Genomic DNA, 26,813 nt, shown 5'->3' with positions numbered 1-26,813 from the left:
AGACAATAGAGACAAGGAGAAATCTTTTCCAAAGCAGAAGCAGCTTTATTACCATAAAGATACTCACGTTTAACTTGTTTGTTAGATACACAGTCACAGAACAAATGCTGCAGGGTCGTTACAGAGCTTCCCTCTGTAATACCTTCGATAAAACCTTCCCTCCATTTTTAACACATTTCTTTCTGACAGTGTATGACACTCACATGACTAGCTACTGAGATACCTTTAAAAGTATGCCAATTATGCATGTAGTAGTTTACTTTCAGTTTTGTTGACTGAGAAAGACATCTTGAATGGACCAGTTTTATCAGTCATGTGTGGTCACACTCACACTACTTTACATGTCAACAGGGACTACCTGCTCCACCTCTCCTGCAACATGTGATAACAGACTACTGTAGCTAAACACGGCATCACAGGTACAAGACAAAAGCAGAGTTTAGACATAATGTCGGTTTATAAATAGACATGGGGAACTACACAAGAGAAAATGTGACATTCTCTTAATGTCTCACCTAACAAACCATAACGGTGGCAAGAAGTTTGTGACATGTTTGGTTTCCTTTTGTTTTTGTCTAGTGCATAAACCTCAGTTTGACATGGATTGAAGGGTCAACGGATACCCAAATGTTATACTTTAAAATAAGAAAGCAATGCCCAAAGCTCTTGAAAAATGCAGGGGGGAGCAGTTGAATTCATCATTTATTTGAATTGCTTTGGTACAACAGCATGTGCCGAAGTAAAATGCTTTGGAGAAAGCCCAGCTGTAAATCTTTTCTCCGTAATTACATAACACAGGATCTGCCTTTAGTCTTTGTTGTCTTCCTTGCTGTCTTCCTCCTCAGGGTTGTAGACGCTGACAGTGAACTCTCCCGCTTCTGTGCCATACTTGTTCTTGACCAGGAGGGCATATTTTCCTGAGTCAGTTTTGGTGACAGTGGAAATTGTGATGCTGGCAAACTTCCCGTGCTCGTACTTGAGTATGTAGCGCTCGCCAGATACCAGCAGCTTTTCGTTCTTTGTCCAGGACACCTCAGGCGTGGGCTCACCCCAGACGTTGCCAGTCAGGTTCAGGGACTAAAGTGGAGAGGAGGACAGCAGGGGTTTGAATGGATGCATTCAATACAGTTCACAAATATGAGGCTATCCAAGAAATAATGCCATGATGATGCATAAAGAGGTAAGACAAAACACTGAAACCACTGTATTGATCACTTATTTACCTTGCCCTCTTGGATTGCAACCACATCTGGTAAGCCTCCAACAACACGAGCACGATCTAAACATGAAATACACAATGGCATGTATCAACAGCAAACATCTGAATAAAGTACTTTAAACTCTGCAATGTTCATGAATTTCCAAAACATTGAAAGAATCTATGCGAATACCCACTAGAGTATGTCAGCTAATCTCTGCTATTGTGACGTCTTTGTTGCCTTCAACTTCCTCTTCACTCTCAGCCATCTATATACAGTGGTATGCAAAAGTTTGGGCACCCCTGTAAATGTTCATGATTTTCTTTTATAAATCATTGGTTGTTTGAATAAGAAATTTCAGTTAAATATATCACATAGGAGACAAACACATATTTCAGAAGTGATATAAAGTTTATATAATTTACAGAAAGTGTTCAAGAATTATTTAAACATAATTAGGCATCTGCATACATTTAGGCACCACAAAAGAAACATTTTGTGCATCCTCCTTTTGCAGAAATAACAGCCTCAAAACACTTCCTATAGCTTCCAATTAGAGTCTGGATTCTGGCAGAAGGTATTTTGGACCATTCTTCTTTACAAAACATCTCCGGTTCAGACAGGTTTGATAGTTTCCGAGCATGGACAGCCCGCTATAAATTACACCACAAATTCTCACTTATATTCAGGTCTGAGGACTGAGATGGCCATTCCAGAACGTTGTATTTATTCCTCTGCATGAATGCCATAGTAGATTTTGAGCAGTGTTTAGGGTCATTGTCTTGTTGAAAGATCCAGCCCCGGCACAACTTCAACTTTGTCACTGATTCCTGGACATTGTTCTCCAGAATCTGCTGATATTGAGTGGAATCCATGCAACCCTCAACTTAAACAAGATTCCCAGTCCCTGCACTGGCCACACAGCCCCACAGCATGATGGAACCACCACCACATTTTACTGTAGGTAGCAAGTTTTTTTTTGGAATGCTGTGTTCTTTTCCGCCATGTATAACGCCCCTTGTTTTGCCCAAATAACTCTATTTTAGTTTCATCAGTCCACAGCACCTTATTCCAAAATGAAGCTGGCTTGTCCAAATGTACTTTAGCATACCTCAAGGGACTCTGTTTGTGGTGGGTGCAGAGAAAAGGCTTCCATACAGCATCTCCTTGTGTAAAGTGCGTTGAATATTTGAACGAACAGTGACACCATCTGCAGCAAGATGATGATGTAGGTCTTTGGAGCTGGTCTGTGGGTTGACTGTGACTGTTCATCCTTACCCTCTGCTTATATGAGATTTTTTCTTGGTCTGCCACTTCAGGCCTTAACTAGAACTGTGCCTGTGGTCTTCCAATTCCTCACAATGTTCCTCACAGTTGAAACTGAGAGCTTATATCTCTGAGATAGCTTTCTGTATCTTTCCCCTAAACCATGATGTTGAACAATCATTGTTTTCAGGTTTTCAGAGAAGATGCAAAGAGGAGAAACATTTACAATTGACCTCCTTAAATACCCTTTCTCATGATTGGATTCACCTTTGTATGGAGGTCAAGGGTCACTGAGGTTACCAAACCAATTTTGAGTTCCAATAATTAGTGCTAAAGGTATTGAAATCAATAAAATGACAAGGGTGCCTAAATTGATGCACATGCCTAATTTTGTTTAAATAATTCTTGCACACTTTCTGTAAATCATATAAACTTTATTTCACTTCTCAAATATCACTGTGCTTGCCTCCTATATGATATATTTAACTGACATTTATTATCCAAACAACCAATAATTTATAAAGGAAAATCATGAAAATGTACAGGGGTGCCCAAACCTTTGCATACCACTGTATTTGTACACAAGTAAACAAGCAGTTTGGGGATTAGGTAAAGTGGACACTAAATTGATAATAGGTGTGAGAGTGAGGGTTGAATGGTTGTTTGTCTCCATATGTATGAATGATCATGGTGGTGGTCGGTGGGGCTGTTTGGCGCACATTGACTGTGGCTGCAGACGTAGCTTACCACCGCCAGTGAGAATGTGTATGAATGAATATTTATTTAGGTTTGATATCATTTGGTATTTCCAACCCTGTTATGTAGTGACTGCCCATGTGTTCAGGTGCCACCAGCTGTATTACCAGATATTGGCAGTGGGTGGCGCAACAGACCACAACATTAAAGGGGAAAGTAAGTAGTTTATAGTGCCATCTAGAGGAGAGGCTGAAATTTACAGCAAAGACCTGCTGCTTTGCTCACCCCCTCCCTTCCCTGAGCGCTACGGTATCCGCAGCTGGTCAAATGTCGTCCTCGTCGTCTTTCTCCGTGTCAGCAGATGAGGTTCGTGAGGTGAGGGAGAGGGCGAGCTACCACGGCCGTAGCAGACGAAGCGGAGAGAGAGGAGGCGGGACTTCCGCTACAAGTAAAGAGACGCTTGTGTTGTTCTCTCGCGTTTGTCCTTACAGGCTCCGGTAGAAACATGGCGTCTCGCTGCTAACAGTGGCTATGCAACCGCGGTCCGCGGTCATGTTATTTAACATGACTTTTTGAAACACTACGAAAATGAAACAAAAACTATTATACAGCGACTAGACAATGCAGGAGCACATAATATGTATAATAAAGTGGATTTTGGGTTATATAAACCCATAAATACTACATATTGTACCTTTAAATCATTTGTGGCTCACAAATGAAAATGTACATCATGAACACTAGCTGCTCTAATGTTATCTGTAGCTATGTTTAAATATGCAAAAATCCAAAAAGATTAATTCTGATTGGAATTTACAATTCCATTGTTCAATTATGGTGTGCATACACATGCATTAAGCGTTCCGTCTAGGACTATTATGTTTAGTTCTCTGGAAGTAGAAGCAGAAAAAGGAGCTTAACTTCTGCTTCTGTAGTAAACAAACGCTGCATGTGTCTGCTTGTCCCCTCACTGTCCGCTTTCTGTCTCATTTTCCCCCTCTTCCACATCTTTGACTTTCGTGTTTGTTCATTATTCTTTGTTGGATTGGAAAAACGGCAGGAACAAAACTGATATACACTGCGTTTATGTGGATCAGACGTGATAGAACCAAACCAGGAAGTCATGATCAGATTAACTGTTTATACGAACACTGATCTGAATAGCGATCGCCATTTACAGCCCTCATTCAGAATGAAATTTGTCTCCAAATGGGCTGTATCGGATCTGGGTTTTTGGATTGGCAAGTTTACTTGACATATCTTTTACATGGTTTAATTAACATCGGAACTCGGAGTGATTTCACCCCTGAGTTCACACACGTTGCAGTTGAGAATTCAGAAATGCAAATGTTACTCGGGCTAGCCACCGTTAGCAATACCAGCCTACAGTGTATTTTGTGCTCACGTACAGAGCAGCAACATGGCTACAGTTAAGAATTAAAAGACATTTTATGTACAACTGATCTACTGTGAAACAAATGACAGAAATTATATTGGAGTCCTATGTCAGGGTTGGCGAGGTTGCAGGTGGCATTACTTACATAGGAACTAACCCGACTACAAATCCAATGCACCATCAATCTCTGATGACATACATGGGGATTTGTTGACCTAATGTAGTACATTTCTTACATATAGCCCCTGCTTGAGAAATGCTGAGAGTTTCCTCTATTTAATTCATATTTTAGTTGTGAATGAGTTTAAAAAATACTATTAAGTCTGCCAGAGCCTCAGTATCCACAAGATATATCATTTCAGAGAGCGCTGCCGTTAGGGAGAAACCACAGATTAAATAATCACTTACTTCTCTCTGCAATAGCTGCCGCCCTATGGAGGGAAGGAGACACACAGTGTCAGCAACAATTTGTATCACAGGCAGATGACTGAAGTCATTTTTTCCCTCAGCTATTCAATGACAGGATATGTATTTTGAGCTTTTCTGGGGGGCACACAGATTACACGGAAACTATTTATAGTGTGTGATAACTTTTATGTGTATTTGTTTAAACATCCTCTTCAGACAGTAATACAGAATTACACAAGACAAGGATCGAGAGTGTTTACTTACTTCAGCCTTTGGAATTCTTCAAATGCTTCTTCCCAAGCTGCATCAAGTGCAAAGACATAGCTAAGGTTAATGGCACACAACTCTTTCATCTTTACATTTTTTCTAACTTGAAAACTAAAACTCACCCTTGCCACTCAGCTCAAAGACTCTCTTTACACCGTCCTTGCCATCAAAGATGTCCATGGCGTATTTGCCTTTGTCCTTCTCGGTGGGCTCATTGATCTTAAGCCACAGCTGGTCTCCTGTGACCCCACACTTAACTCTCTCTGAGGCAGCAATCTTCGCATCTCTGATGCGGAGATGCGGAGCAGAGAGATCGTGTGATGTTATGCAAATTGTTTTTTTTACTAATGTGAAGTACAGAGTGAAATAATTATTTACAGAAATGTTCAATGCAGTAATTGGAGTTAAACCTGAAAGCCAGTACAAGCATGCCTGTGATTAGATGTGCTTTGACATAACCAGGACACTCGATTTAAATGCAATTTAATACTTACTAGTCTAATACTAAACTAGTCTTTAGAAACATCATTTCCATTGTCTCTTTCTACTGTGTATGTGTTGTCGTTGTATATGTATAACTTCAGCGGTTGAAAATGAGCCCCTTTGGCTAAATCTGACAGATTGATATCTTACTGCTGTAAATAAATGAATATACATTAATATAGATGTAAATTAATATACATGCAAATTAATGCAAATATACTTCACTTTTTCTAGTTACTTGTTAGATCTGGTCGTCAATAAATAAACCCACATAGTTTAAATGGGTTGCTGTTGAACCCTTCATGATAACTGCAGTATGGCAGTGAGGAAATCACAAACGCATGAAGAATACAGTAAAGGAATAAGGACATTTAACATACTTGTGGAGCCAACTAACGCGCAGATCCTCATTGTAATAAGTTACATTGGAGTAAAGGACGATGCCGTGTTCTGTACTGACAACTTTAATTTCAGAGGAGGAGTTGGCTGAGAGGAAATAGAAAAGGGTAAGCAGTTACTCACAGCCCACAGACACCACATTTTCATAATAATCATAAAGAAGCAAACAATATTTCACTTTATATTGTTAATAGTTCATTGCTTATGTGTGAAGTTTAATGACTCACCAATAACCCTGAACAGCTCATTCATTACAGCTTGGTATCCTGGTGATGAAAGATAAGAACCGTAATAAATCACAATCACATTTGTTTGCCGAACTAACATCACTAATTCACAAACTTTTTCAAAATCCAACTTTACCTTCACCGGTCAGATTGAAGACACTCTTATCTTTGCCTCTGTCATCCCTCAGGAAGACCTCATAAATACCGATATCGTTCTTGGAGATCTAGAGTTTGAAGTAAAAGTATCTTTAGTGTACTTAAAAACAATAATATTCCCTTCTCCGTCAAAGGACAATACAGTGTAATTGTATGGACAGATAACAGACATTAACAACAGCCAGACAGAGACAAACTAAACTGAAAAGTCAAGCTTTTCTCCTGCCCAAGATGCTGCAGGCATTAAATGAAAACTGCCAACTTATGGCAGCAAAGATTATGTCCAGACTTTGGGTCTTGGTGCTGGCGAAACGTCATCTGCAGGTGGATTTTTTCCTTCATTTTCTTTCTGTTTCTCTTGCTTAATTATCCACTGTGAATTAGACAGATAAGCCAGTTAATGCAAGTGCGAGAGCTCATGCAATGTCACCAACCCTCTCTTTATGAGTCATGTTTATAAAGTTTCAATGCTATGGTGCCTTGAAACAGCAATATAACTTCAATGGCACAGGCACTGACTGACAGGCCTGATTAATATCCTCAACAAAGGATTGCTTTTACTTTTTTTGTGAGTTGGTCAGAGAAGTTATATTGAATATAATTAGAAATGAATGAATGAATGAATGAATGAATTAATTAATGAATGAATGAAGCACAGAATAACCATAGAGTGCATTTACACAGTACGGTCATAAATGATGAAAAATATGAGTTAAAAGCAAAAGTAAAAAAATTAAAAATGATCATGTGTATTCCAATTTCCAAGGATAACATGCTGATGTGTTGCTGAGTCTAGCAGCACTTCAGCAAGACTCAGGAGCGTGAATACTTTTAAAAGTGTTTCATCATTTATGATTCTGTGTGTCAGAGAGGGAATGGTTGGCAGCATAGCATCTAGTCTACCTCTGAGATGGAAGCATAGCTGCATCACTACTAGCTCTTTGCTCATAACCTCACGACTCCTCACAAAGAATGGCCTGCATCTAATGGGCTGACCTTTCCAATATTAAAGGTCAGGTCTCCGTCCTTTCTCTCAATTTTCTTAGCATCTTCATCACCCTCTGCAATCTCATTGCTGTCTTTAGACCAGGTGATCTCCGTCTCTGGTCTGACATTTCCTATCTGCAGAGAAAAAGGAGAGACGTGGGGATAAATTGTTTTCGAGTAAAGATTTCAATAATTCGTGACTGTCCTCCATTAAAACAGCATTTACGTCACTAAAATGTGCTGTTATTTGTCTTACCTTGCACTTCAAAAGCACATCACATTCTAGAGTAACAGCAAAGTCAAGGTACTCAACAAAGTGAGGACCTGTGGAAATTCAAAGGAGAATAATCCATTATAAAGCCACTTGCGTAACTAGAGTTTATGTTATGTAAAGCAGAAGAAAGATCTCTTACCTTGCTTCCTGACCCATTCTGCTCTTTCAAACTCTGATTTCTTTTGAAGCTCCCTGAATTCTGTACGTCAAAGGAAATGTAAAGGTTTCATAATTAGTTCTAAGTTCTTTCAGTTTTTTTTTTCATAACTGAAATTCTCCTCAGGAAATTGACTGCAGTAAGAAAGAAGACATTAACAGTAACAAAATGGTTGTCTTCTGCTGCCCCTCAATGGACATATGCTTTAACTGCAGTAGATGCAGCACACCCAGCAGAGCATGATGATAACTCATCATTAATCATTAATGTTCTGACTAATTTGCATGTACAAAATAAATAAAATAAAATTGCATTTTTGAGTCTTACCATCTCCGATGAGCACCAGACTGGTTGTACCCTTGGCCTTCCCATCCACCAGGTTAAAGGTGAACGTTCCTTCATCTGTGACCTCCAGAGAGTCCATGAACATTTCAATGATACCAGTGGTCTTGTCAAAGTTCATTGTGTATTTCTGAAAAAAGAAATAAGAAAAGAATTCATCAGTTGTGACACAAAGATTGGAAAAGAGGGTGAGGGTGAAAAGAAAATAGCTTTTGAGAATGATTCCCACCTTTCCCTGAGTAATGATGACATCGTTAAACACATACTCCACTTGGCAGGCAGAAGTGAATTTCTCCACCTGGGTCCAGAATCGCACACGACCCTTCTCAAGCAACTCCATTGCCATTTCATTCTTGAAGGGAATAACTAGAGAGCACCAAAGGTTTCAGATTTCTTGTAAAACCAACTGTACTTTTTGCTATATAGCTATTGTATGCATGGTATATGAAGTGACACCAGCAAACTATGATATCCTTGGCAGGCCTATGTGGATATTTACCGGGGAACTTGTGGTCATGACTGATGTCCAGAAGACGCATGAGACCTGTCAGAAAGCAACAACAGCAATACAATAGTAAATCTGTGAACTCTGCAAACCCAATTACTAACTGGCTTAATTGCTTATTTTCTCTTTTGACTACATTGAAAGGTCTATTATGTAAGCGTTTGTGACATATCATGATAAGACTCCGATAACAAGTGGAAGACTCCTCCAGTCACCTCAAGTGTATAAGGGAACTACGATGGCTATGATTTTAAATGGGAAATGCTCTGGTGTGTAGAAAATAATTTTTTTGTCAATAAACTCTCCTAAATATTACAAACTGGGCTGGACCTTTATGTCAGGTTTATTATATAAATATTGTATAATATAGCTGCAAAACAAATCACCTTATCAAAACAGGGAAACAAACAAACAAGAGCCCCTCCCACACCTACAGTATATGTCATAGAACAAATAATTTAATGAGGTTTGAGGCAAACAGGAATACTGGCGGCTCACTCACCCTCCTCAGTGAGTGTGTAGCTGGATGAGATGCCCTCAGTGTTGGTGACCACACAGGAGTAAATTCCCAGGTCTTCCAGAGAGGGACTGTTGAAGATAGCTCTGGTTCTGAAGACAAGGACAGCAGGATGTGAAGACACATGATTGAGTCCCTTCAGAAAGCTGCATTACAAATTCAGCAAATGTAAGATACTTACCTGCCCTTTTCACTGACAATAGTCAGACGAGAGGTGTCTGTCATGGCCTTGTAATTCTTAGACCAGACAAACTCAGAGCCTTCATTCATCTCAGAGCATTCAAAGACCATAGATATGACACCATCATCATCAACATCCACATAGATCTCCTTGGTGCCTGATGGACAGTAAATAGTGTATCTTTTATTTGTTTTTTTTCTAACAGATTCCACTAGCTTTCATATTGAACTGACTTTTGTTCTCTGTTGTAAATAATGGCTTTCTCTAACTCTTTTGAATTTTATCATGTCAATCATCATTTTTAATTTTTCCTACTTTTCCAGATTTTCTGGACCGAGTGTGTAGGAACACCATCCAAATGAATGTGTGAGTTACATAACAATCACACTCACCAGGACGAGTCTGGGCCAGGACTGGACCCAAGGTTTTGGAGGCATTTCCAACTCCAGCAAGATTTTGAGCACGTACCCAGAAGACGTAGGATGTGCCAGCCTTAAGTCCAGTCACCTAAATGAGAACATGAGGGAGAGGCAGTTAAAAACAATACTTAAAACATTCAATATTTCACATGCATGCAAGATACGTGCAAGTAATGACATGTTGGAAGCACTTCTCACCTTCAGGTATTTCATCTTGTTGACCTTCTCATGGACAGCCTTCCAGCCCGCCTCTCCAGCAGAGGCTTCCTTCACATCCAAATAGTATCCAGTGACAGGAGTGCGGCCACTAAATACAGGTGGCTCCCACAGGACCACGAGAGAGGTGTCACGCACCTCCAGAGCATGAAGACCAACAGGAGGACCTTGAAAGAGAAATACAGTGAGGGAAGTATGTATGCACTTTGATATTATATAATCATTGATAATCAGTGAACGCAGTTGCATTCTTTTTATTTTGTAAAGTGAATTAAGAGCCTTTCTTATTATCATGCACTTGTCTTGGATTGATTTTGAGTAGGGCTGGGCGATATGGCTTAAAAATAAAATCCCCAATTTATTTATAAAAAATTTGATTTTCGATTTAAATTTTAAAAAAAATTCTACGAAAGACAAAACAATTATTCATATGATGTACTATGTGTAAATTCATGACGTTTTATACACACATACACAGTGTTTCAGTGTCAGGTAATGAAAATATTTTAAATACGTCCTCCATGACCTTAGCACAGACTCCGTGTCTGTGTCACAGTCTCTGGACTAAAATACACCGGCAGCGTGATGCCAGTCGCGGACCAGACTATTGTGTTAAATATTGTGATTTTAGACATTATCCTGATAATTGTCGGATATTAATCCACGTTTTTGGGATTGTCAAATATTTTAAATGATCTACAGTTTGGCACTGTTCGGCTTGATCCCTGTGGTGGAGGTCCAGAGATTGGGAACACAATCCTCGCACTTGTTTGCGGTAGCAATGTTGTCGCTGTGTGTGCATCATTGTGCATGTCTGGAGGGGAAACAAGTAGGAGGGGTTCCGCACAGAAACTCCCGAGGGCAAAAGGTGCTTCGTTGTAAGAACAGAAATAATCTATGTTTTTATTTTTTAAATCGTCCGGAACAAAAAACTCGAATTAATCGATAATATCGATATATCGACCAGGCCTAATTTTGAGTTTTGTTTCACATACCTGGGACAGTAATGGTCCATTCTTTGCACTCCAGAGATGCACTGGGCACAGAGCCTTTGCTTACACCAGCCAGATTCATGGCGCGCACCTGGAAGTGGTAGAAGGTGTTCTCCTTCAGGTTCTCAACCTAAAAGAATGCAAAAAATAATGAGAAATCATTAAAAGTTTAAACAGAATAATAAAAAGTGTGCTTCACACATGCATTAAAGTCAACTGCATGGCAAGTGACATTGTGACTTATTTTATAAAGACAGAAAAGCTGAAAGAGATTTATTATACAGAATATTTGGTAAATCTCACTTTGTATGAGGTTGTAGTCAATGCCTGATGATTCAGTTCACGCCATTTCCCAGCAACATTCCCCTTCACAGTCCTGTAGTCCACAAAGTATCCCCTGACAGGAGCACCTCCGTTGTTAGCTGGCTCAGTCCAGCCAATTACCATGTAGTCCTTGACAGCCTCCAGCAAGGTCACACCGGTTGGCTTTCCAGGGACGGCTAAGGTTAGAGTAGATAATTTAATCATCATTTATTTTTCAAACATTCCGAATCCTGAATCATTGACATTTCTTTGATGAAAATATATATATATAATCCTATACAGATGAGATGACCTAGGACCAGACAAATAGATCTGATATCAGGGCAATTACTAAATGTTACATTTGAACATGCTACATGCTTTGCACACACAAGCAACACTCAATTTGTACGGTCACTTTAATGGATAATGTACTTACGCTCAAGACCAGAAGCAGGCGTAACTTTGATGCAAAGAAACGCTCCGAAGCAGGATGTGACTCTCATTAGGTTCTTTAAGAACACATTGTTTTAGCCTTCATTATGGTCATGCACCAAGAGGCATCCCTGAAGAGTTGTCAAACAGCAAAACAGAACTCGAGCAAATCATATGTATACCAAAAGCAACACCTGCATAAAGGAAAAGCATTGTTAAACATGTTCTATGTTGTTATCTAATCATGTTATTTATACGGGGGAGGGGGGGCTCGGTGACAAAATCTTCTGTTAGTGATGACGATGTCAGGCAGGCAGATGCACAAGTTAGCAATCACACATAAAGATAAAGAAGTTGTGTGCAACTTTAAAATAAACAGTACTTCAACAACACAAGAGGAGATTATTGGGCAGCCAACACTTAGAAATGCATATTAAAGGTGCATTATGTAATAAATGTAAAGCAACTGGCCATAAAATCCTCCTAAAATGTCACAGAGGACCAGGAATAATGTTCATATAACAAACTGAACTCACCAACAAAACTAGTATAACAAAAATATTTGCGTTAAAAAAAATCTTTTGCGGACCGCAAAGTTATGTTTATGTTTTGAAATTATGTTTTGGAATGAGGTGCCACCTACCGCCGTCTACCAATCATTGCAACCAGTAGAGTCTCAGCTGCCTGAGCAATGGTTGCCAGATACGTCTGAGCTACAATGGCAGAGAAAACGAAACCTAAAAGACCTCGGTATGAATGTCAAAAACGCAAAGACAAAGTTTGCGGCAAAGCGAGGGTCTATATAGGACATGCTTTTGAACAGTGGAGAGAGTTGAAAGCTGAGAGGAATTTTAAAACGGATGCAGAATTGGCTACTTCTTCTTATATTTTGAATTGTCAAGTTCTGTTTCGAACTCTTCCCTCGTTTTTTTGCAGCGTAATCCACATGCCGGTTTGTGTCATCTGAACCACCGGTAAGAGCACAGTCGCCCGGAGCGGGGAGAACAGCGGTGATGGTTGCCCCCACCGGGTGGTGGTTGTACAGGACGCCGCTACGCACTCCTCGCAGCTCGGCGGCGTTTCAGATGACACAAACCAGTGTGTGGTTTGTGTTGGACGAACAGTTTACAAACCCGAGAGATGCATAACGTTATTCCCAAGTCAACAGCTAATGTTACCATAAATTATAATACATCTTGATCTTTACTGAGAGAACAGAATTGTGTTTCTTAGAGCCACTCATTTATGATAAAACGAAAACTAAAAATGATATGTTTTTGACTGGGTAAAGGTAATGAAGGAAGAATTTCATGGCTCAATGACAAAGGACAGAGAGCTCCAGGTCATGTGTACTGTGTAAAGCAGGAGAGTGCTCTTTCAGCAAACATTCCCCGGGATAAAAGGATGTTAAACACTAGTCAGAGAGAGAATGGCTAGAATGCTGCAGGCAAAGTGAACTATGGAAATTAGTTCTAATGAGGATACTCACAGACAGCAGCCTTTACAATCACTGCTTCAGAATCAGATGAGCTCTGACTGTATCCAGCAGCGTTGACGGCCTTCACCCTGAACACGTATTTTTCTCCAGTGGTCAGACCATGACATACAAACCTTAATGCAGAAAAAAATCAATTGTTAATCAAGTAATATTTAATTTAAAATATCTGGTATAATTAACTAATAGCTAACATTGTCACACTTTGTGTGTAGAAAAGATACTAAATATTTGACCTTTTTTATTATCCAATAATGTCACCTTAAAATATCGAGCAATACTTCAATTAAGCTAATTAGCCAGCTAATTATTGTGGCAATTAGATAAAGACAATTTAAGAATTAATTTTGCCACCTGTACACATTGTCAGTTTGCAGTTAAAAACCCTTAAATTGTGTGAATATCTGACAAAAACATCATTGATGGACCAGTTTGAGTGAATGTGAGTGAATGTGAGGGAATGGGCCATTTGCACAACAGCCATTTTGACAGGTCACATTTGGAAAATCACAGGTATAATGTTCGTTTCCTGCTGAAATATGTCAACAAAGCTGCCGAGTAAATGGCCCATGCATAGTTAAACTGCGTCTTCAACCTTTTAAACTTCCTACCTGGTCTGCTTGACAGGTTTGTTGTTGCAAGGCATCCACACATCAGTGCCCACCACCGTGCATTCGATATAGTACCCAACGAGTTGTACAACATTCTTTGAGGCAGCCCATATGACGGCCACTGAGGTGTCAGTGTTCCTGATGGCCACGGGATTCCCCGGAACAGAGGGCAGGTCTGTTAACAACAAGGGTCATAAGAATAAAAGGAAGAAGACACACTGTTAGAAGAATCATAGTGACCAGAGCGTGAATCTAAAGGTATTGATATTAGGGTTGCAACTAACGATTATTTTCATAATAGATTAATCTAATCGTCTTTTGGTGCATTAAATGTCAGAAAATGTTGATCATTATCAATGTTGATTTTGTCCACAAACAGATTTCTTTGTTATATGAGACAAAGAAACCAGAAAATTCTATTATATACAGTAGATTGTAGAGCATACACTCACTGGCCTTTTTATTAGGTACGCATGTTCAACTGCTTAACACAAATATCTAATCAGCCAATCACATGGCAGCAACGTATTTAGTCATGTAGACATGACTTCAAACTGAGCATCGAAATGGGGAAGAAATGTGATTTGAGTGACTTTGTTCGTGGTATGGTTGTTGGTGCCAGACAGGCTGGTCTGAGTATTATAGAGAATGCCGATCTACTAAGATTTTCAGCACAGAACCATCTTTAGGATTTACAGAGAATGGTCTGAAAAAAAAAGAATATCCATTAAATAATGTGAAAACTGGCTGACTCACCCAGTTTATCTCCAACAGTGATTTCTCCAGTGGATACAGAGGCTTCGCCCACACCAGCGGAGTTGCAGCAGCGCACACGGAAGCTGTAGGATTTACCCTCTGCCAGGTCAAACAAAGCAAAGCGGGGAGACTTGACTGGCATACCAGTGTTCACCCTCTGCCAAGTGTCTGTTCCTGAAATACACTGAGGTTGACAGAGAACTGGTGACATGTCAGAGTGACACACGATAATGTGACAGCAGTAAGCATATTGAAATTTAAATACTATTTATACACGTCAACATATTTATTTATTTTGAATGCACATTTAGGAATGTGTTTAAAGCTGTAGTGAGTAACTTTGGATGATTTCTGTTGTTTTTTAAGTTATTATTCTTCGTGAAACGATATAACATTAGGATGCTGTATCATTCATCTGAAAACAGGCTCTGTCAAGCAATACTATCAGACCTAACAGAGGGAGCATGTGTGTGTATACAGCAATAGCACAGGGGTAGGTGGGGACAGAAGGCATTTTATCCCATTAAACTGCTAAAACACTTCTGGAACTTTTCTCGTGCGAGTCTTTGTGTATTCAGTTGCACTCCAACCTCCATCCATCTAAAATGAATCAATTCCTGTGTGCAGTGCGGGAATGTCACTGGGTAACATGCAATCTACACCACTATACTAAAAAAATACAGAGTAATGGAGCTGATAGCTTAATCGGCATTGTATGAACTACTTTGACAATCGTTTGAAACAAACAAACATTTGGTTATATTTAAGAGTTACGCACTACAGTTTTAATGTACTTCGATATTGCATTGGCCACTTCTCCATTTCCCCTCACCTTCTCAATGTAATACATGACTCCTTCATGACCTCTCTGGACTGGGGGCTTCCAGGCAAGCACCACATAGCTCTTGGTTGCCTCAGTAACCACAACATCAGAGGGTTCTCCAGGGACAACTCCCACTAAAGAGGAAAGAGAACCAGAAGACTTTGACATGAAGTCGGCACAAGACACATGAGCAGGATATCATTTCATTCACATTAATGGCAAATTATACAATTTTCCACACTGCATGTAATATAGTCATGATTTTGCCCATTAAGAAAATAAAATGTCAGACTTTATCAATAAACTGTGTTTACTAGACAAGTAGCTGTTAAAGAACCTTTCTTAGGTAAAACATAGTGTAAAATTAGCATAATATTAGATAAGTATTAAAGTTTTGATACCCAGCCCAACAGGCAAAGTTTGTCTATATAAATCAAATGGCATCTTAAACCAAAATTCAAATATCGTATTGTATTTATTTCCTTCTAGCATTGAAATAAGAAGTGTTAATGTTGTCATACCAGTGGGATCCTCCTCTGTAAACTTGATCATCCCAGTCCAAGGAGCTGAGGGGCCAGCTGTTGAGAAAAAATAAAATTAAAATAAAAACACGTCTATTGGCTTTTTAAAATAATTGGGGGGGGGGGTCTAGTGCAACTCTTACCTCTGAGGCGAGCTCTGTCAGAGGGATCCATGGCAACCACAGCATCAGAGACACGGGATGGACGGCTGACACCTGCCATGTTCAAGGCCCGCACTCTGAAGATATATGAATGGGCCTCCACCAGCCCTGTGACAGGGAAGCGGGCGTACTTCACTGGAGTGTCATTACACTGAGCCCAGTGATGGGTGCCCACCTCACACCTGCCAACGTCAAACACACACAGGAAGTCTACAAATTACCAAGTAGTACCAATGCCTTGTACACTCATTTCAGGAACCCTCTGTCTCATTAGGATTTCACTGATATGAAGAGCGCATGCTGCTGACATTAACTGCTCATTATTTATATCATCTGCCCACATAGTGACCAAATGACTGACAGTTACAGTAGGCAGGTAGAAATGGATGTAAGAGTTGTTTTTCTGGAACATATCTGTCAAGATGCCAGTTTGATAGAAATCTAGGAGGAATTGTCTTGCTTATACTATAAATATTCCAACACAGGGGAAAAATTAAATATTCCTGTACATTCAGCACTGTGCTGAGTCTTAAGCCTCCACTATCTTTGTTGTTAGCCTCATTGATCCTAAATTATCATTTAATATCTGTCAAATTCTGTGATCTGTGGCATTTTGAATGGAATTTTGTGATTGAAAGTTGATCTTATATGAGCAAGTTTCCACTGAGATAAACTCAACATGTAATTGGTCTGTGTTTATGTAGCGCTTTTCTGCATACATGTGCATGTAATGCTTAATCATATTTTGAATAAACTTTGCGTAATAGACATTATTAACAAAAGTCATTTTTGACATGAAATAGTAGAACAAACACACTGCTTTACTCCAGTGTTATTGTTTAAGTGTAAGATGGAAGTCACACTACATACTTGACACAGGTTAAAATATTTTGTTATTTTATTACTGCATATATATTTCATTTGTTTTCTGATAAAAAAAAATATTGAGAAATAATTATCCATGGCCATTATAGCACTGCGCTGTGAAGGCCTCACTAAGATTAAAAAAAGACATGGCAAAGACAGATTTACAATATCATATTATTCAAAACATATTCATACAAAAGAAAAATATACAGTATGATAAGATACCAACACCATAAAATGTACAGCATTCAGCGATAAAACAATTCACTGTGATAACATCTGCAGCCAGAATTCTGAGACCCCAAGTTGAAGAATGCAGTTCTTCAATGCATTCAGCTGCCTTTGTTTTACTTTTGATGTGGTATCATAGAAATTTAATTATAACTTCACTATGTTATATACATTATGGGCAAAAGTGTGAAAGAGTGATTCGACCAACCTATCGATGTAGTATCCTAGGATGGAGCTACTGCCCTCCACCGCTGGCTGCTTCCAGGTCACCACCACATAATCCTTGTTGGCATCATGACAGCGCACATCCAGGGGGGCCACGGGAACCCCCTCCACCTCCACATCAGCATCTGGTGCACGCACGCACACACACACACACACTAATGAGTAGAGCAGTTTCTATATCAGGCTGATCTCCATTTCAAAATTCAGTTCCTCTGACCTACTTCTGTAACTTTACACTATACTGTGTGTGTGTGTGTGTGTGGCACCAGCTATGGCTTTCTGTGATAAATTAATTTATTTCTTGGAAACACACAAAAGGTGTCTCTTCGGATTCCCTTTTAATGCATAAATGCAGATTTCTAGTGCAGGGGAAAACACACAGTATGTAGACTTTCTAGATGTGCAGACAGATTTAGAAGTAACATTCCTCAGAGGAAACCAAACACCTCCGAAAGAGCTTTGAGGCACTTAAAGACACAGCAGCGTGTATGCTTCCTTGCTATATCTGTATGTGTGGTTATCTCCAACATGTTGCTTTATTTTGCACTTGAAACTGTGCATCAAATCTGTAAAGTTCAGCACACACGAGGGCCAGTGGCATCAGAGATTAATTACATTTTTAGTGTACCACTCTAAAAAGCAACATGTTTGCAGTTAATTCAGCAGTAACTTTAATGACGTACTTTACCTCTGACAAACACATAAGCAGAGTATGTGTCATAGCCAGACTTGGTGTTAACACGCAGGGTGTACATGCCCTCATCTTCCTTGTTTAGGTGAACAAGTGTGAGTGAGGCCCGTTCTCCAGACCAGTGGGTGTGAACCCATTTAGAGGGCTTCAATGGAGCAGCTTTGTTTTTGAAACAAAACAGAACAGATTAGTTATCCGAAAAGACAGAAGTCATGGTCCCATTTTATTAATTTACTTACAGTTTCTGTACCACACAACTTCAGGCTGGTATTTCTTCACGGTTGGATAAACAATGACGGTGCAGCCGACACTCAACGTCTCACCCTCGTGGCCAAAGGCCACTTCGAATTTGTCGAGGATGGTGGTCAGAAAGGTGACACCATGCTCAGAGCAAAAACCATCTGAAGAGATGAAATAAAAGCATTAAATACAGTATATATCTATACCTATATATAGATATAAATATTTTAAAAACAGTTGTGACCCTGTGAAATTGGGACAGGAGAATCCTCGAGGACAAACCCCCTCATTTTCACACTACATTTCAACACATTTCAACATTGATGTACTGTAAGAAACGCAACATACAACATGAACTCTTGTCTGCAAACATTATTTCTGAGTAAATTAGGATGTCTGATCACCTGGGAAATTTGAGTGCATTAATCACTCTCCCTTTAGCTTTGTTTTTGCATTGCTCATCAGTAAAAAAATCCAAACATGTAAACCACTCTTTGTTACATTTACAATTTATGACAGAATGGAGACATACAATAATACGATACAATACAATAATAAGACAAACAGTTCTTAAATTAATAAGTCCAAATTCGTATTATGCTTACACTTATTACACTTACTATTTGTATTGCTGATCAGATCAACTTTTCAGTAGATTAAAGAATTTACATAACCACTTATCTATTACAAACAGTTTGGGATTCATTGTTTTTAGCAGCCAATAAACATGTTATTTTACTGTCTTCATTTGACATTATACTAACAGACCACTAGAAGGACAGAGTTTTTATTTGAGAATAAAATAAAAGTGACTCACGTGGCTTCGGATCAAATGGACCTGCTATCTCGTCTTCCTGGAATCCTGTGATAAAATATACCAGAGTCAGTTACTTTGCTGTAACTCGAAACAGAGAGTTTTCTGTTCCATATGTGTCAATATTAAAAACACAAACATACACACATTTTGGCCCTTAAAAGTATTTTGAGAGTGAGATTTAGGATTTTGAACTGAAAAAACTCTACTACACACAACTAACCTCTACATGAAACTATGACCTTTAGCTGGAGGGAGAGGAGCTGTATCAGAGAAGGAGGCAACAGAAACGCTGACTTACTTTTCACAACAATGGTGGACACGCAGGAAACTTCTCCTCTTATGTTGAGGGCAGAAGCGCGATACTGAGCAGTGTCGAGGAAATCACAGCTGAAATTAAAATATCCACATGATGAATGATTGTGTCTCTTAGCAGTTTCAGCTTAAAACTTTAAATTTGTGGTCATGAGAATTTTTGCTTCATCTCATTATTTCTCACAGAGGCCATGCGGTGTGAGCTGAGTGATTACCTACTTCTTGATCTCCAGGGAGTGCATGTTATAATTGCTCTCTGCTGTGTACTTCTCAGGGTGGGCCTTGGCATCAATGAGCACATTGTTTTTGTACCTTCAAGACAGCAGAAAGACAGCTGGTTTATTTTTACCGTTGTCCTCAGAGTCTGTAATTGCAGAGGAGTGTGTTTACGTTGATGTGGCGACTGAGGAAAATAAGACTCGTCTGATGATTGGACAGCTGAATGGAAAATTCTCTATGACGCACTCATAAGTGAAAGCGCTCATCAGCATCTTTTTTGTGTCTTGTGACTCAGAGAAGGTGGGTACCAGTGAACTTGGAACATATCTTACCAAGCAATCCTGGGTTTGGGCCACCCGGCCACAGTGCAGTGAAGCTTGACAGTAATGCCCTCCCAGACAGTCTGTCCGCGGGGCTTGACAATAAACTCTGGAGGGTGTGTCAGGCTGTCTGGGTTCATTTTCTTGCGGAACTCTGTCCACTCCTCCATCTACATAACAAAAGGATATTGGATATTGATGAATGAATTAAAAGATTAGGTTATTTGACCCAAGAATCAAAATGAAAAGGAGGGTGTACCGTCTTGCTCAGTTCCACGCGTTCAGCAGATTCTCTGATCTTAGTTGACCTGGTTTTCTTCTCCACCCTCACCTCCATAGCCTCCCTGGCCTCCCTGACAAACAGGTTCCTCATGGCCACATAGTTAATCCCTTCCTCTGTGAACTCCTCCTGGGCCTCCATCAGTCCCCGAACCACGTCATGGCTGCAACAAAGCAAACGACCACGGTGTGAGAACAACTTAGGCAGGAAGGAAAATCATCGTATTGGTTACTGCAATTTAAAATAATGTATCTTTACTCACTCGGCTCTAAATACAGGAATAACATATCCGATAACTTCTTTGTCCTTGTCCATTGCCAGGTAAGTGCGTTTGGCTCTCTTAGGTAGCGGGCTCAGTTTAACCACCTGCTGCCCCTTCTCCGTCTTCTCTGTCCTCTCAGAGGTCGTCACGCTTAGACAACACAGAAACAACAATGATCACATACAAATTCAGACATGGACTACTGTATGCCTTATTTTTTGTACATATTTAATCAACATGTCCCACTAACTCCTCTTAATACTAACTACACTATTGAAAATCGAAAGTATGTTAAGTGCATGTGACAGATGCTTCTGTAACTTCTCTTTAAAACTCAAATGACCTGGGAGTGTCTCGTCTGGTCAGGGGGGGATGGTGGAGTGGGGAAGAAATGTGATATTTCATAGAATTTCAAAACAAGTGATTGTTTTGACATGGAACAACAAATAGTTTCCAATAAAAATGATTTATGATGCAAAATGAACCTGTGAATAAAAATATCTGATGCACAATTTTGACCAGTATTGGACCAATACTGATACTGAATATCATCCCTAATTGACACCTCTGAGAGATGCATGGATTCATCTGTAAAAGTGAGTTTTGGAGGCTGTATGGTGCTAATAGACTGTACTGCATTGTATATCAATGTCAATGATGATGCTGAACTGATGTGTGAACATACAGTATGTACCACACTTGGTGAAAGGTGTCCTAAAGATAGAGAAAAGTATCTATAGTGCATTCTAAATATAAAAACCTGAACCACACTACCTCACTGCGTTCATAAAACTTTAAATAGGTCTAGCAGTTATGTAAAAACATATTTTCAATATGCTATATTCAAGTTATTCAGGAAAGAAAGACATATTTCTGTCCACCTTCTAAACCCATGACCCACATTAAACTCTGACTCATTTACCAATCAAACTCTCAAGCCTCCCGTTTACAGCTTGGTTTATAAATGGAGCCGGAACTGACAGATATACAGGAGGGTGGGAATTCATGTTAAAGCCCCACTTTCATTCATAATCTCGGTCAAGTCTGCCTTCCTCTCTCTGTGTGCCCGGGAAGAGTAGGAGCACAGCACAGCTTTAATAAACTCCCTTTGAGACCGGTGAGGTGGGATCATTTGCGTGGAAGGGGCTAAATGCACAGCAGGGACAGACAGATGGAGAGAGTCTCACAAAAGATTTCTGCAGTGCCAAGAAGTTATTTCTACCGCTGACTCACGGTCTTTGGTTCAGAAAGTCAAAGGTATAAAAAGTTTTGGTGCTGATAATAACATTTAATCCCTTCTCCTAGTCTGAGAAGCTGCAGTATGTGTCAGCCTGGAGATGTATTTAATAACAGCGGCAACCTTTACGCAGTCAATTTCTAGCAGAAACAAAGCGAAACTTCAAATCTACCAGGAGAATTGCCAAATGTACTTCACTGGCTAACACTGACACTAAACCGAGACACTTAATGATTAAATGTCCACATAAGCTGGTGTATAATCTTTTATAATGACTTGACTCACACAGTTTCGTTACAGTGGCAGTGTCTCATGTCCTGCCAACCGAAATAGCATGGCTCCATAAATAAATCTGGCAGCCCTTCACTACAGCTGAAATTCCTTCCTTGACCCCTTTTAAGAATCTCTGCAGCATGAAGGACAAAGACTCTCTCGCCATGTTACAGTTTGTCAAGTAACACAACAGATCTTCATTAGGTGTGCGTTTGGCAGCTACTAATGACGGATTTGTTTTGATAAGCACCTAATTCATATTGTATGCTAGAGTTTGAATAGAACAAGTTGATTAAGCCTTGTTCCATTCCAACACTGGGATTCACACGAAACTGTTAACAAATAAGACAAGGTTTTGTTAAGTTGCAGGGAGGTCACATAGGACCCACGTAATGGTGATCATTTTGTATTTTAATGCAGAGTAGAAGTGAGGTCTTACAGTTGCTTAGTTTGTCCAAAATCCAAATATATATAGTTTCTTCAGAGCTGGCTTAAGTAACAACATAGTTATCATAACTGTACAAACTCTCACATTGTAATTATTTTTGTTAATTGCATTTATGGTATTTTGTTCTATACAGACATAAATCAAACATCTGAATATACTACAGATGAGTTTGTCTTTATAGGTAATCACTTTGAAATGACAACTTGGTTTTTTAATGCACTTTGAGTAAACCCGGCCCAAATGGGAACGGCTCCAGCTACATAAACCTACGGGGAGCAAATAAAACAAAAAAATGGAGGGTGGCAAAGAGGGTGGGAGTTGTGAAGAGTTGTCTCATCCTTTCTGGTTTGCAGAGGCCACCGTAGTTCCCTGACAAACTTGGGAAAAGGAAACGAATGGGCGGAGAAGTTTGTTCGTTTGTTGCTATCTGCAGTGTCTCCGTAAAATGTCACTGACTAACTTGGCCTTTGACTAAAAAGCACACACGCACAATACTATAGCTAAATGTATATGGTTAAAGACATTGTCCCAGAGCTGAAAAAAAACACTTGAAGCTTGGTCTTCAGCTCTTGACTGGTTTGGAGATTTCAACCATAGGCAGTTATCATAGTGGTAAATTAGAGTTTAAAATTAACCTAGAAATCAAAGGAACTGGTTGCCATTATGACACCTTTATGGGCTCCATCTTGATTGAAAACACCATATGAATACTGAAGAGAAATCAACTGATATTGTATCTTGGTTTGAACTTGCTCCATAAGATCTCCACAAGATCTACAGATGGATGACGACCAGGAGAGTGTCTCACCATGAAAACTCTTTGAGCTGCCTGTATTTTTTTTGTCTTCTTCAAAACTGCTGAACACACTTCACTCCAGAGCCAGAGTGCAGTGCTGAATATTTGAAATATGTCGGCTTGAAAGCATTCATCACTTCCCAGGTTAGGGAAAGGGGCAAGTTCTCCGTCAAGAGAGCCTCATTCTTATTTTACAGTTTTCACATATCAGCCCATCCACTTACCGACGGCTGGTGGTCTTGGAAGTAGTGAACGACTGCTTGCTAACAGATGACTTGCTGCTGAGGTAACTGCTCCGCTCATGCTGCTGTTTCTCCTGATGACGGTGATGATGATGCTGTTGCTGTAGTTGTTGATGATGCTGCTCCTGCTTGTGCACCACTTGTAATGATCCTGACATCCTGACAGCCACTGTGCCAACTTATAATGTCAGACTTTCCTTTACCAACTCTGTAAATCAATCTCATTGTTATTATTCTCGATTGGTTTCTGATTTGGGGGTTAAGGGGCAATTCCCCGAGGTTTTAAGCGATGGTTAGGTTTCAAGAAAGCAATAAGGGTGTATTTCTAAGTTAGGATGGTGTTATGATTCTACTGTGTTAAATAAAGCAACAGTTGGTACAAAGAATTCATCAGCATCAATTTCTGAGTGAAAATCTACATTTTTATTTTCAGCCTTAATAAACATTATTTAAATGACGATCATCTCCATGTGTTTGTTTCCAGTTTCTGTTGAACTGGAAACAAATTGTAGTTGGATGTGATCCAATGACTGGTGAGGCAATCAACTGGAAAGATGGTACATCATTATGAGTGGGGGTGTCTTCATTAGTTTGCAGGCTTTGGCCAATTACAGTGATATTACACTTAATGTCCAAAGACTGCAACACATAAATATGCTTTGGTGATTAAATTGTTAATCATCACTCATAAAATATGCCAGGACATGGTGACAAAAAAAATCGCATCACAATATATTGAAACATCTGTAAATGTATTCAAACTGCTTCTGTCGTCCAAATAATCCCAGATAATTGTGTTGGAGTAGGTGGAATTAGTGAATTGTTGTGAAAACCCACAAAACATTAATATTAATGTTTTGCCTCAGTTAATCAACTATTAGTTTAAAATTTGTAGGTATTGCTCAAGAATCCTGACAACATGAGCCTCCATTAGGTGTAGGCCTATCACCATGGCACCAAAGGCAGATTATGTATACAATCTGCTGTTTTACGACAGTAGATTGAAAACTATGTCCTTGAGCAACACATACTGCAGGCAGCATTATGTCTCTTTACAAAGAGCTATGAAAGGTAAACTGGCCTGTAAGCTATGACGGAACAGGAGACACAATGGGTTTAGTTTAAGTTAAAAGCTTTAATGTTGATTGAGATTAGCTAAGAACTACAGTGACTAATTTCACGGCAATGACTCATGCAGTCTAATCTTTGTGAACACATTATCTTAAAATGAACCTGTTAGTACAAAGGGCAATACAAACAGTAAACATTGAATAACAGCAGTTTAATAATAATATAATAATTATAAATAAGTAGGTTGAAGCCAGGCCTTAGGCCTTACTGATTCATGGTTTTGAAATATAAGCAAATGACTCACTGTAACACAACAACTGCTAAAGCTGGAAACCGACTTATAAATATATACAGATAAATAAATGAATAAATGTTTCACTCACCACAAGTAAGAATTCACTTATCCACAGCGGTTGTAAATACGGGAAAATGTGTGATATTCCAAAAAGTGGCTAAAGCAGGTTGGAACACAGGCAAAGCAACAGGGTGAGGGGGCAGTGGACAGAGCAGCAGTCCACTGAACAAAAATAATGCTGCCACTCGGCAGAATGTACAAGACAACCTCAGTACCTTTTAAGGCTGGAACAGATTTAAATTTAGACCATGAGACCACGAGAAGGACCTCAGGCTGGGCTAAGGAGCCTCTGCTAGGCCTGTCCTGTCCCTCCACTGATTACAGCAGTGAGGAGGGGACATGGACACCTCTACTGTACATTAGGAGCGCCATGCTAAAATACTGGAGCTAAATGGAAGGAGCTGCAGGGTGGCTGACTGAGGTGGATACAGCTTCGAACAAAGTGCCACTGTTTAAATAATGCCATTACAGCCACAGTGTATCAGTTTAAACGAAACAAAAAAAAACGAAAAGGTCAAACTGGTGTATATTCACACTCACTCACTCACTCACTCAACTCAACTCATGGCGAGACTAGTACGTGTATAAAAACGAAAAAACTCAAAACACTTCAAAGTCACTTCTAAGTTCAGTTTCTTAGCTAACTTGTTGAACAAAATGTGTCTGCCAACGTGAGCAAATACATAGAAAATGGGCTTCATTTGACTATTTTGTTCACACGAAAACGTCACACAATAACCCCCACACCCCTGCTTCTGATTAGGGCAGGGCATGCACATTTGTCAGGTGATTGCTGCCACCTAGCGATGAGACAAATTAACTGCAGTCTTATGGTTTGGACAGAGCATAGATAGATAGATAGATAGATAGATAGATAGATAGATAGATAGATAGATAGATAGATAGATAGATAGATAGATAGATAGATAGATAGATAGATAGATAGATAGATAGATAGATAACACACACTTTATCTCTGCCTGGTTTCTTTCCTTGTTTGCCCTCTTTAACCTCTGAGTCAATTATTTTGTGACAGTGGCCTCATGCACGCCACTATTGAACTAATTCACCCTATCAATAAATAAATCAACCAATCAACCAATTATTCACTAAAATACTAATGATTGTGCAGAAGAATACAATAAATAAATAATGGTAATGGTATACCTGTATAAAATGGACCAAGGAAGTAAAATAATTCCAAATACAAACATAGATATACAAAGTAAGCAGATAGGTCCGATTCAAAAATGCATATGAACATACCATTTTGAGCGTTGACGAGAGTTGTCAAATAATAATGACAATTATTGTAAAAATTTATGAAAATCAATTGTAAGCAAACACTGAAAAGGTTACAAATATGACAATATACAAATAAATACTATTTAGGTTAAATGGAATGTTCCAGGTGGATGGTACCGTCCAGCTCGGCTCTGATTGGTCAATTTGTTGTGGAACAGGAAATAAAACATTTGATGGTTCTCCATCATCAACCTGCGGATGCTCCGTCTATTGTGCTCGACACCTTTTGGCTGAAAACGCCTGTATTTCTCTGAGGTTTGTTTACTTGTTTACTTTTGCATTTTCTCTAGAACATGTTTATGCCGAATGAGTCGAGGACACAAAGTATAGATATATTCCCTGTAACATTGATGTCGTGTTGCTGTATAAAGTTAGCCTGGTCACTGTGCTATGTAGGTCAACAGTAGGTCCTAGCTAAGTTGTTAACGTT

At 39.4% G+C, this 26,813-nt stretch overlaps 1 protein-coding gene across 2 annotated transcripts; it reads right to left on the bottom strand.

Moving 5' to 3' along the window:
- Window positions 1–24: 24 nt before the first annotated feature.
- myom1a (myomesin 1a (skelemin)) lies at window positions 25–25,255 on the bottom strand. Of its 2 annotated transcripts, none has more exons than XM_083890154.1 (37): window positions 25,107–25,255; window positions 23,635–23,860; window positions 20,657–20,806; window positions 20,374–20,557; window positions 20,127–20,284; window positions 19,795–19,887; window positions 19,562–19,650; window positions 19,264–19,308; window positions 18,446–18,607; window positions 18,204–18,365; window positions 17,499–17,640; window positions 16,175–16,374; window positions 16,032–16,088; window positions 15,520–15,644; window positions 14,688–14,871; window positions 13,932–14,106; window positions 13,315–13,436; window positions 11,391–11,587; window positions 11,091–11,217; window positions 10,078–10,262; window positions 9,853–9,967; window positions 9,461–9,617; window positions 9,265–9,371; window positions 8,757–8,801; window positions 8,487–8,623; window positions 8,243–8,387; window positions 7,898–7,957; window positions 7,741–7,808; window positions 7,494–7,619; window positions 6,478–6,565; window positions 6,342–6,380; window positions 6,096–6,201; window positions 5,355–5,518; window positions 5,230–5,266; window positions 4,966–4,988; window positions 1,224–1,279; window positions 25–1,077 (listed from the first exon to the last, which is right to left on the bottom strand). In XM_083890154.1, exons 2-37 carry the CDS (start codon window positions 23,808–23,810, stop codon window positions 808–810), a joined length of 4,476 nt encoding a protein of 1,491 aa, XP_083746280.1. In that variant the 5' UTR covers window positions 23,811–23,860; window positions 25,107–25,255; the 3' UTR covers window positions 25–807. The 2 variants fall into 2 exon arrangements, with proteins under 2 accessions (XP_083746280.1, XP_083746281.1); XM_083890155.1 differs by having other exon boundaries at window positions 23,635–23,821; window positions 25,107–25,250.
- Window positions 25,256–26,813: the final 1,558 nt, after the last annotated feature.

This window comes from Microchirus variegatus (genome assembly GCF_963457635.1).
Source record: "Microchirus variegatus genome assembly, chromosome: 5".
Lineage (NCBI taxonomy): Eukaryota > Metazoa > Chordata > Actinopteri > Pleuronectiformes > Soleidae > Microchirus > Microchirus variegatus.
The sequence above is the reverse complement of the archived record's forward strand: the minus strand, read 5'-3'. Positions and strand labels throughout refer to the sequence as shown.